The sequence below is a fragment of the Salarias fasciatus genome, chromosome 22, assembly GCF_902148845.1.
Source record: "Salarias fasciatus chromosome 22, fSalaFa1.1, whole genome shotgun sequence".
NCBI classification, from domain to species: domain Eukaryota; kingdom Metazoa; phylum Chordata; class Actinopteri; order Blenniiformes; family Blenniidae; genus Salarias; species Salarias fasciatus.
Genome location: NC_043765.1, coordinates 16,407,569 through 16,420,039, shown reverse-complemented (window position 1 = coordinate 16,420,039; position 12,471 = coordinate 16,407,569). Strand labels below are relative to the sequence as shown.

At 42.3% G+C, this 12,471-nt stretch overlaps 1 protein-coding gene across 2 annotated transcripts; it reads left to right on the top strand.

The window, feature by feature from the left end:
• The first annotated feature begins 4,434 nt into the window (after positions 1 to 4,434).
• On the top strand, positions 4,435 to 11,757 carry clptm1l (CLPTM1 like). Of its 2 annotated transcripts, XM_030119980.1 has the most exons (19): positions 4,442 to 4,679; positions 5,285 to 5,327; positions 5,945 to 6,165; positions 6,251 to 6,345; positions 6,880 to 7,069; positions 7,187 to 7,371; positions 7,455 to 7,533; positions 7,781 to 7,898; positions 7,981 to 8,075; positions 8,383 to 8,467; positions 8,573 to 8,676; positions 8,760 to 8,825; positions 9,036 to 9,086; positions 9,186 to 9,268; positions 9,357 to 9,391; positions 9,780 to 9,835; positions 9,945 to 9,989; positions 10,214 to 10,329; positions 10,411 to 11,757. In XM_030119980.1, exons 3-19 carry the CDS (start codon positions 6,001 to 6,003, stop codon positions 10,493 to 10,495), a joined length of 1,653 nt encoding a protein of 550 aa, XP_029975840.1. In that variant the 5' UTR covers positions 4,442 to 4,679; positions 5,285 to 5,327; positions 5,945 to 6,000; the 3' UTR covers positions 10,496 to 11,757. The 2 variants fall into 2 exon arrangements, with proteins under 2 accessions (XP_029975837.1, XP_029975840.1); XM_030119977.1 differs by lacking the exon at positions 5,285 to 5,327 and having other exon boundaries at positions 4,435 to 4,679.
• The last annotated feature ends 714 nt before the right edge of the window (positions 11,758 to 12,471 follow it).

The following is a 12,471-nucleotide window of genomic DNA, read 5'->3' as shown; positions in this document are numbered from 1 at the left end:
AGGTGCGTTAATGCACCTGTACACTTGGCAGTACTCTCTGTATCTTGCAGGAAGGCTCTGCTCATCTCTGCAAATCCTGCATGGGATGACGCAGCCCAGACAGCGAGAAAAAAAAAAAAATTCTCACAAAGTTTTACTTTTGACAAGAACAGAGGAAAGACATTTTCTCTTGCCTTAGTGATGAGTAAGTTTAGGGTTTCGATAATGACTTTCGTGAATATAGAGACCACCTACTCAGAGACTGAGTCAAGATCAGGACCAAAACAAGACAAGACTTTGAGGGGCGGAGACTGATTCAACGCCAAGGTCTGGAAAATGTGGTCTCAAGCCGCAGCATCAGCAAAAATGTACATGTTATGCAAATTTACCCAAATCTTTTTTCTCCCAAGCAAACATGCTCAACTGATTATTAAAGGTCTTGTGGGCCTTGAAATTACCTGTATAACGACAGATTCGTCAGTCTTCATTTATCCACGAACACTTTTTATTGTACACGTACATTTTAAACATGCATGCAGCAACTCGGGCACGTGTCACGTTTGTTATTTTGTCAGAAAACAAGCACGGCGGCATATTTTTCCACGCCGCAACACAAACACGCACCTGAAGCTCCCACAATCTGCAGGGCTGCTCCTCCCCTGCTGGCGTGACTAAACTTTGCTCCACCAGCAAGAGCTTTCATCAAAGTATTGCAGCAGCCTGGCGCACACGACCGACTGAAGTGGAGCATCACATACATGAACCTGACATCCGCTTGCATCGTTTGATCAAAATGATGCAACGCTCACTCTAACTTGTTTTTTTTTCTTCTTCTTCTTCTTCTTTTTAATGTAGCTCTGTAAAAGTGGTTGAAGATCTGGGATTGCTCTTGTTTGTCTTCAGTTTGTCTACACACTGTGCAATAATGACATAGTTTCGTAGATTCAAATACAGTTACGTATGTGAATTGAATTGAATTGAACTCATAGACCAAGTGTCTGTATCTTGGTGAAATAAACTATTTCTGTTATCTCTCCGCAAAGATTTGGGTCTGAAAAACTATGGAGAGGTGACGTCTTTCTGAAGCCCTGTGTTTGTAAAAAAAAAAAGTCAGTTTGTTCAGATAAATGGAGCGGGTCTTCTGGGCTTTGCTGGCTGGAAGCCAAAAAGGGGTCTCGTTGCATACAGCAAACCGGGCAATTGGAGATGCGTGGACAGGGACACATTCTTTCTATCTGAGAGGTCATTTGGAAATAGAACGCAGGGCGACCTTCTCTCTGCCCCTGACTGGAAGGCTGTCTTTTTCTCTCCTGCAGATCGCTCTGCTCCGCGCCCCGACCGAGAAAGTCCATAAAGAATGATGGATGCTGATGGAGACACACGGAGAGGTGATTATGGATCATGGCAGAGTATCGAGGAAGGACAGAGATAGTCAGAGAGATGCACAGAAGCTGGAAAACTGGAGCGGATCGCAGGCTCAGAATGTTTAATACCAGAATGGAATGGGTTTGTTCCTTGCAGATGGAGCTGTTGCGCCACTGAGTGGTGGAGGGTTTAACTACTGCATGCAACATCCTTAAAAAACGTGCATGAGGATCTCCAAAATGTAACATCATATTTTAACATATTGCTTGCAGCAGAAAATATTTGAAATGATTGTCTGATTGCTTTTTTTCTTGATTTATGAGTAAAGGCAACAGTAAAAGCGATTTAAAAGACACAGAATATGTTGGATCTGATTTTTGAACCGGAGGTTTCAGCACTCGGGGAGCCTCAGAGCGGAAAGTCTGTGTCACCTCTTGTCTGGAGCTGAAAGTGAGGAGGAGTTTGAAGAACCTGCCCGAGGATCTCCTGGCTTATACGGGACAAGAAATTCAGCAATTTAGTTAATGTATGTGACTGGGATTCCTAAGGGAAGAGAATAAGTACATCCCTGGTACGGGATAGGCTGAAGCTTTTTAATCATATCTGACAAGCCAATGGGTGTGGAATGCATCAGGGGAAAGTTTTGCCCTTCACTCGGCCATATATTTTACATGGCGCCATTTCTTCTTTGCATGTCTGTCTTCTGTCATCTTCTTGACATACTGTTCCACCCCAAGGCTCAGAAACAGACAGGGCTTTACTGCTGTGCTTGATTTCAGTGCACATTACCTTCATTGGCAAACCCTTCTTCTTTGAATATAGTAGTAATATTACTCTGTAGGAGTGATGGTAATCTTATCAGCAATAAATCATGAAGTTAATATCACTGTTACATTAGTGTGTAATCAGCATTTCAGTTGAGGTGGAGCTAGTTTATTCAGTTGTTCATATTTTCAACACTTTTGGGCCTCAAACTAACGCAAAGCTTCTGTGAAAACAGCAGAAAGAAAACTGTTTTTTAGAGGAAATACCATAAACAAGAAAGATCAATTAATACTTTTCAAGTAAGATGTTGAATTTTCATCTAAAGTTATCTTCCTATAAGATATTTAAGTAAAATGCACTTGTCCCCTGTACTGAAAATTCATAATATGATTTCAGAGACTTGAAGGTAACTTTTTTTTATGGTTTCATGCAACAACAACAACAAAAAAAAAAAACCCTAATAAAGCTGAACTGTATTTGCAGGTGGTGAGTTGAGGAACATTTTTAGGTCTGTATGATGGCTGTTGATGAGCCGTGGAGGACTGAAGGACCCCTGCAGCTATAAGCAGGAAGCAAGACATGCAGGCACTGGTGTCGAGGGAGCTGCGCCAGGGACAGACATACCAAAGACAGGTGGGGGTCATTCTGGATACAGGAACTATAATGACACCCGACCGGAGATTTATGGAGCGATGTTCAGCTGGGAAATTCGCCCACAGAGCACTTTAAGATGATGGCGCTGAATTCACTGTATTTTCTACTCACCATATTGTGATGGCAGTGTCACCGAGGTTATAGTTCTCACACAAATTATAGCCCCGCGGCAGAGACTTCAGTCTGCAGGCCAGATGCAGTCAGTCAATAAATGGGACGGTGATGGAAGTGATGGAAGACAAAAATCAGGAAGTTCAAGGACTTCATTAAGATTAAGGTCAGTGTCACGAGTCTGGACTCACGGAGGCAGACGAACTTGGCTGTCTTCAGCACAGGAATGACTCATTATTAAAGTGGGCTACGGTGCCATTTCAGGACAAGCTGTGGCCACCGGGTAAATGTCACAGTCGCTATTGTGGACAAATATAAACAAATGGCTGTTTCATAGCACAGAGAATATTTCACGGGGTGTGGAAAAAAAAAAACACTTATGCTTTTTTTTATTTGTTATATTTTCACTGCCAAAGGGTTAGTTGAGATAAATTGCTTCTTGTTTTTCAATCATTTTATCACCAGGCAACCTTTCACGAGCCTGTATACAAAATGTTATTATTATTCTCTTTGATAATGCACAGCCTCCCTAAAATTATTACATGGAGTAAATGAAATTAAAGCCAATGATGCATTTATAAACTGTAATCATTATGAATAGAAAGGCTGTGAAATAATCGTTACTTTTTATGAGGAGAGAAACTTTTGCGATAATGAGAAAACATATTGTGGGCACAATTAATATCTTCTTGGCAGGGCCACTGCGGTCAGGGTGCTGGATTGTTTTTCTCCACACAGACAACAACAGAGAGAATATGAAAAATAAGAAGCAGCTACTTCTGTCCAATTATAAGCTTTAAGATATTCAAGGTCACAGGTTGCCTTTAAACTATTATTAAACCACGATAAACATGTTTTCATATTGAAATGATTAAGTTTAACATCACAAAGTGTTTTTTTTTTTTTTGTGTGCAGGTAATGTGGATAAATAGGGTGTCTTCTTTTGTGGTGCTGTTAAAATGAATAAGGGATTCCATATTGATCAAGGTGTGTTTTATCTCTTTAACTGATATACCTCCTTTAAATTCCTAAAGAGTCTCCAATATCTAGAAACATTCTAAACTGCTGTGTTGAAGAAGGATAAAGATGACCCTCGGTTGTTTTAATGTAGCTCAATCCTCAATCTGATTTATTTATATTCGGAGTATATGGGGTCAAACTGGGGTCACCAGTTAACCCCACATGCATACGTTTGGGCTGAGGGAGGAAACCGCAAACATGCAAACTCCACATGAATCCCAGATGATATTTGAACCTTTGGTGTGAGGATGAACCACTGCTCCACCTTCTTGCCTGCTGAATGAACAACAAAGTAAATTTAGAAAAAGTGTGATTACAAGTTGGAACATAATAAGCAATACATCCTTCCATGTTTATATATATATATATATATATTCAACCCCCTAATTCTATATCAAATGTCCTCTTTTAATAAACCACGCATAATTCTATGACCAGTAAGAAGACTGCATCAGTTTTTTCTTATAAAAACAGCTTGGCTCAAACTCCATGGTTCTTCGACGTGAAATCTCGCGATACTTCCCTCAAATCTCGTCCATCACCCCAACCACGGAAGTGAATGGCGGACCCATCGAGCCACCTCACGCTTTTTGCTATCAGTTCTGGATCTTTCTGCTCTTGTTTTTCTCCCAGAGAAGAGGAGCGGCCAGTGAGCGTCTGCCGCATGAGGGCGGAACCAGTCGAGGAGTGTGAAGAAGCGATGATCGGGGAAGCGAGCGGACTGATGCGCAGCCGACGATCCAGCTGAGAGTCCTGTCACCGCCTGCCCGACACGTTCAGCACCGGTAACGTTTATCTCGCTCTACACGTCTGAACGTAAGATCACGGAAAGCTTACAAAACTGTAAAAATTCTCACCGTGAGTAGAGTACAGACAGCTATTCGCCACAGCAACCTGACGAGCAAAACCTCTGATATTCCCCGATGTGAACAGATGTTTATTTATAAAACTATCAGTGCTTGAAATAATTAATGGGCTTCGATTGTCTCCAAACAGCAGTCAATTTACTTTCTCCTGAGCCACATGATAAAATCATTGCTACCTCCTCAGTCTACCAGCACTTGTTGAAAGTCTTCACGGTATATCGTGAAGTTGTAAAAACAGAAAAACACCCAGTAAATAAAGAGTGTAGGACCTTCCTTCTTCTGGCTGTTAACCGTCTGCTGAGCATCACAATGGAAAACTGGAAGGACGAGTTCAGGCGGTCAGTAAACCCGAGCAGGTCAACTCTAAACTACAGTTTCTTATTTTTGAAATATTTTAAGTGTGAAAATGCAACCAAAATCTCATTCACAACAAAATAAATAGAACTTTTTTTAAAGGGACAAGGTATGTATTGTTAATAATTTCTACACAATGAAGTATGAATAGTTTGTAATGTCTGTTGCAGTGTTCCTACAACTGACTCAACAAGAAAAAACACAAGCAACAGTGTAAGTTTACACACACAGTGACAAATACTGAATAATGGACCATGTGAACTATACAATTTAAGCGCCAAATTACTTTATGTCACTGATTCCCCTTCAAGGAAATCAGAGTAACCAGAGACAACCCTGCACACTCAGGAAGTATTCATGGAAACATTCTGGTTTAAGTGTGTCAACAGTTTTAACCACAACAACACCTCTGTTCTAACCCCATGTTTTGTTTTCATTTGTTTTCATCTTTAACATGAATGTGAGCCCAAGCTGCCGTTGCACTGCAATCATTAACTGTGCAAACTGACAAATAAATAGATTGATAATAAATATTGTTCCGTATTAGTAAGCCTCAATTTTATTAAATCCGACTCCTAAACATTATAATTATAAAGGCTGAATCTCAGGCTGACTTGTGTTAACCTTGACATAAAGTGCAGAGGTTGACCGGTGGCCTGTCCGGTCACCCGTACCCTCGTAGGATCGGCTCCGTTGCTCCTGAGTTGAATAATGAAGTATAGAAATTTGATGGGTAGATATATAGCAGATTAAAATTCTAGTATCCTTTTGAACTGTTCTCATAACGTGTGCTGTAATCTACTTCTTGGTGTGTGACGGTGAATTTCCAGACATATGGCCCCGCTGCTCAGCTAGCTGAGGGAGACGACCACACCGAGCGGGCATCATGTTTCTGAAAACGTCCTTCACCTCGCTGATCGTGGGGGTGTTCGTGGTGTATGTGCTCCACACCTGTTGGGTGATGTACGGCATCGTGTACACCAAACCCTGCGACAGCCCCAAGGGACTCAACTGCATCACGCCTTTCCTGGCGGGAAACCCCAAACTGCAGGTCAGTGGCGTGCATCCTTTTACAAGCAACCGATTTGTCAAGTTTACATAATTATTGTGATTTTTATTTCTCCCCCGTGTATTAGCTTAGTATCTTCACTGCGCTGCGGTCCAATGCAGATGGCGGTCATACCCTGATCCACAAGGAGGAGGACTTTGATGTCAGCAGCAAGTTTGAGAGGTTGGTATATATCCGTTTGTTGAGATTTTTTTCTCTTAAAAATAACTTGTATTGTAGACTTTTAGCCTGCTGGTGTATCCGTGAGTCTATTCCAACTGCATCAAGCCAAATATATTCCACTGAGCTCTTTTTGCTTTGGTTTTTATTCAGAAGATTTAATCAGCTTGATTACATTTGCTCCACTTGTGCACATAAAAAGAGTACGACTGCGCTGGTGTAGAGGATCAGATCGGGGTAGAATACTCAGTGTAACTTTGTAGACGCCTGACATTTTCTCCACCATTAAGTCGGGTAACGCCTCACATCTTCACGGTGTATTAAGCTGGAGAGCTGCGACCTTGTTCCAGCTGCTCACATCAGCAGTGACAGCATACTGAGACCCATCGTAACCTGACTTCTTATTCATATAAACTCAGAGCTGACGAACTGAACTCTTCAGTGGCGGAACAGACTGGCCAGATGTTAATGCTTACATTTCTTATGTGCATGGAACACTTTCAGGCCACTGATGTCTCGTGCCATCTTCTTTTCTAGGACAGTAAACGTGTCTCTACCTAAGAAGACGCGGAACAATGGGACGTTATATGCACTAATATTTGTCCATCAAGCTGGACTCAGTCCGTGGCAGGACCCACGACAGGTGCACCTGGTGGCCCAGCTCACCACCTACATGATCCCAAAGCCGCCCGAGATCTCTCTCATATCAGGGGAGGATCAAGCACAGGTACCGTGACGTGAACTTTTGACCTCTGGCATCTGGTTGTGTTATTATGAAAATCAAAAAAAAAGGTCAGCCCTGAATTGAAAGCGGTGGTTCTCATTGTTTCCTCTGATCACGCAGGGTGAGAAAGAAGCGGCGCAGAAGAAGAAACAGCCTGGTCACCCTGCCGCAGGACGACCGGCCACGTCTGCGTCCGACCACCCCGTGTCCCACTGGCGCTCTCGCCTCACGCTCAACATCGTCAGCGACCACTTTGTTTTCGACAGAGAAAGCCTCCCGAGTGACGTCCACCGATACCTCAGAGTGTGAGACATCCGTTCGAATCGGACTCGCTTGACTGATGTGGTGAAGATCAGAGAGCATCACGTGTCGTGTTTGTCCATTTCAGATTCCAGAATGGAAAGAAGATGGTGTATCTACCTCTGCTGTTTGTCGACGAGCTCAGCAACCGAGTCAAGGACCTTGTGGTAAGCTTTCGCTTTTGAATTTGGATTACGCAACACGCTGCAACAGCATTCCAGGTCGTCCCAGCGGTGAAAGTTTCAAATACACTCTATCTTATATTGTTCATCAGATTTTCCTCCTGAACTTGTGTCGAGGACGCCGAATCCGGCCTGATATCTCACAGACCCAGCTCCCTTTTGAAGTGTGTGATGACAGGGAAGCGTTACCGTGTCAATTTGCATAAGTTTGCATGTGTGTGTGTGTGCGCAGGAGATCAACAGCACCTCCACTGAGCTCCCCCTGACCATCTCCTATGACTCCATCTCTCTGGGAAGGCTGAGATTCTGGATCCACATGCAGGACGCCGTTTATTCTCTCCAGCAGTTCGGTATGGTTCCCTCTCTGCCCCTCTCACACATAAAGTGTTTTTTACTCTTCACTGAACTCGTGTTTGTCTCGGCGTCGCCCAGGTTTCACTGAGAAGGACGCTGATGAAATCAAGGGGATCTTTGTGGACACTAATCTGTACTTCCTGGCTCTGACCTTCTTTGTAGCAGCCTTTCATGTGAGTCTGACTGCACGGCTTTACAAACTTTTTGCATTTAAGTAAAGATCTGTTCATATTCAGGAAAAAAAAAAAAAGAGAGAGAGGAAGTTATGTCTCAAAGGGCCGTGTTTTGAAGTCAGGGCGTTTTTGATGTGGAGTTCCTGATAAAGTATGAAATGTTCTTGAATACTTATTTTGTTGTTGTTGTTGCCATCTATCAAAGAACAGAAATAATGTGTGTTTATGCGGAGCACACATCCGCCTCTCGATGCAATCTTGTACTCTCTTGTGCTGTTGGGTGATAACTTACATCATGTGTTTGCAGCTCCTCTTTGACTTCTTGGCCTTCAAGAACGACATCAGCTTCTGGAAGCAGAAGAAGAGCATGGTGGGAATGTCCAGCAAAGCAGGTGAACGGCATTTTAAGACGATAACAACCAGCCCCTCTGGTCACTGTGATCCCGTCAGAAAAGGCAGAAACGTTTGACGTCTTGCTTTGTGACGCTGTTTTCCAGTGCTGTGGCGATGTTTCAGCACCATAGTTATTTTCCTCTATTTGTTCGACGAGCAGACCAGCCTGCTGGTCCTCATCCCTGCCGGGATCGGCTCAATGATTGAAGTAAGCGCACAATCACCCGGCGCCGACGCGCTTCCATGACATTTCGCTTCTGCTTACAGAATTGTATTGTTACGATTTTACAGGTCTGGAAAGTAAAGAAAGCCTTCAAGATTCAGGTTTCCTGGAAAGGAGGCAGACCAACGTTCCTGGTAGGTGTGCTTCTGTCTGCTGGTGTAATCTCTTTTCTGAGCGTCGCCATCCTCGGTGGAAAAGTAGATGGAGCATGAAGCATAGCGCCAAACTGTCAGTGGTAAATGAAGTGACTCTTATCTGTGACTCCTGTGCATGACTGTCTGCCAGCAGCTGTCTGGAAGAGAAACAAGCCTGAACAGTGTTAATGTTTATTTTCTGTGACACAGTTTGGGAAATTGGACGAATCGGAGAGGAGGACAGAAGAATATGACACTTTGGTGAGACCCGGCACGGTTACACAGCCTCTCCATTTGAATCAGCAGTACTTTGATGATATTTTGGAGCTCATAAGCTAACTGTGTTTTAATTTTCTGCAGGCGATGAAGTATCTTTCGTACCTCCTTTACCCACTGTGTATCGGTGGGGCAGTGTATGCACTAATATTCCTACGATACAAGAGGTGGGAGTCTGTTTGTTCTGCACTGTTTTTATTATGTGATGCCGATTTATTCACTTTTTTTTTGGATCTTTACATCTTTGTCTTTCAGCTGGTACTCGTGGCTGATTAACAGTTTGGTGAATGGTGAGTCCTTTAACGCCCGCAACACACAATTTGAAAAAAAAATCCAATTCAAAGCAAACTGGCTGCTTTATCAAATAAAGAAAAAGGTCGTTCCTCGCCGGGGTGCGTGCTGTCCTCTCTGCTCAGCTGATTCTGTCAGTGAGGTGTTGACGGGAATTCAAGCCAAACCGCAGCAGTTAACAGGCCACAGCTGAAGCGGAAAACATCCAACTAGAGGAATGAATGCAACTCGCCAATGGCTAAATAGTCAATAAATTATATTTGGTAGATTATTTCTTAGGTGTAAGAATGTCACAAGCAGCCCGACTCGCATAAAATATGCATTATAATCAATATTAATCAAAATATTTCTTTTTTTTTTTAATCCTCACTGTCCTGTCTGCTGCAGGCGTTTATGCATTTGGCTTCCTCTTCATGCTTCCTCAACTGTTTGTCAACTATAAGGTGAGTTGTACTTTACAAAACAAGAGAAACCTTCAGACACTAAACGTACAGGAGTGGCTCCAAGATGCTGCACGTGTTCTAAAAACTTTGCCTGCTCTTCGTTTAACAGCTGAAATCTGTGGCTCATCTGCCCTGGAAGGCCTTCATGTATAAAGTAAGATTTCCTCTCGGTGTTATTTGATTGATAAAATGTAGAAAATTGCTGGTATTTGCATTAAAGAATTGGCCTGTAAAACATGACTTTTTCCTTTCAACAGTATTTAGCTTCTTTGTGAGATTGTTTACAGCTCCGTCAGCTGTCCGTGTTTCACTGGACAGGACGGATTGTCTCCCATCACAATAAATGGAACAATGTTGACACTGACCGATCTCTCCCAGGCTTTCAACACCTTCATCGACGACGTGTTCGCCTTCATCATCACCATGCCAACGTCTCACAGACTGGCCTGTTTCAGAGACGACGTGGTGTTTCTCATTTACCTCTACCAGAGATGGTACGCAGGCACTCGCCACACACATTCACACATTCACAAAGCACCAAGAAAACACACTGATTGCTGTCTTCCCCTCTTTAGGCTCTACCCAGTGGACAAGACCAGAGTGAATGAATACGGAGTTTCCTACGACGAGAAGCCCAAAGGGAAGAGCCACAAGGACTGAAAGGGAGCTGTTGACGACGGACTACACTGATTGGGTATCTGTGGGTATCTCTGCCGGCGTCCAGTGAACCCAGCCGGAGGGTCCAGTGGAGCTGGCTTATGACTTCGGGCCAGTCAGGGCTACACGGACCAGAAGCATTACCGTTTTTATGGCTTCCGTTTAGTTTTTAGTTTTTTTTAAACTCTGCAAATCATCTGTGTAACCTGCAGTACAGAAAAATCCAACAGTTGAATCTGTGCCCCGATTCAAACAGATGCAGCAACTTGGAAGAAATGTGCGAGCCACATGACTTGGCCTTTTACGTCGATTTCTGGATTACCATGGCAATTTCACTTTCATATCTGCTTAGAATTTGTTGTTCTCTTTGAACAACTCAATTCTCTTCATTATTACTATTTTTTTGATTGTTTCATCGACCCAAATAGAAAGCATTAATTCCAACGGTTAAATCAATCTCTGGCATGTAGATTTAATTCAGTTTGCACTGAAGGAAAAAGTTTAATTTATTTTTTCTGGACCTACCAACTTTTAAGAAGGGACTACATCTTCACAACTAGCAAAAATAGTTATTCTTGCAATTAAAAGGGAAACAATGCATTTACAAATCGCTGCCACGCTCACCGACACTGTGTGGGAAAAACTGAAGCCTGCTTCAAAAAACTAATGCAAACGGAACATGCCGGCACTGCAGAACTAGAGCTGCTTTTATTCACTGAGAAGCCTCATGATAAAGCTGTTTGCTATAAAACCTGCCAGATTAAACAAGAACTTTAAATTAAACTGAAGGTGAGTCAACTAAAGGCCTTTGTTAAACCTTTGCTAAAGCCTTCCAAAGTGGAAAAAAAAAAAAAAAAAATCTGATATTAATTCTATTTGAAATGGGTTTATAAAAGCACACGATGAAGCATGATTGCAGTTTGTTGTCATGGTAACAGCGACTGTGATTTTCCTATTAGATGTTGCAGACACCTGGTAGAAGATTGGGATATGTTGCCATGGAGACATTTAATCTGCCTCAACATTCCAGAATTTTAAGCTTGAAGGTTCCAGAATCTGTGACTTTGACTGGTGTGTTTTTAATTTTTTTTGTTTTTCCCTGTTCTGTCATTGTGTGAAATAATAGTGATTTTCTGTTGCACTGTAACACACAGGGGTATCGTAGACAGCCGGACCTGCTCTCCTCCATCTTCTCTGGTTTTGTAATACCTGCTCAAGTATTTTTATACATGTCCCGGCCAAGCAAGTATGTTGGTGCCAAATGTGAAAATAAAGATTTTTTTTTTGGAACGGTTCATGAGCTGGGTATGTTCACTAAAAACTGTAAATGCTGACATTGTGGGAGAGGCAGTGATGGTAAGACTCGAAGTATTACTACATCTGGATTTACACAGTCAGGTTTAAGTTTCTGTAATAGTTCTAAAGTTCTGATTCATTGAAATTAATTTGATTTCAGGATTTCTCTGTACATGAAGAGAGAAAAATGAAACCCAGACAGATTTGCCACATTTGTGATTTTCATTGAAAGGATATATAAAAATATTTGAACACATTTGCCATTGATTTTTTTTGTTTTCACATGTATTTGCAATTTCATTTTCAATGAAAAGATTAAAGATGAAAATATCTGCCTTTCCTTCGGCTGTATGTCACATCACAACTGCTGCATTGCTGGGATGTTCACTCAGCTGTCCCTGGGGATTACCTTAATGTGCTGGAGCCTGAAATCCCACAAACCATTCTGAAGAAAGTTAATTCGGAGTGCTGCTTTGTCTCTTCAGCACTCATTGTTTACTCTGTTTTGAGTCCAGTCTGTCCATAACACTGAACACTTCACTCAAACTTTAACCCTTGTTTGGATGATAAGCTTTAAAGATGTTTGGAAAGTAAAGGAGGGAAACCCCCACCCCAATATGAGAAGTAGTAATATTTAAAATAAGCTACAATATCAAAAGTAGCTCCTTCTGAAACCAAACCGA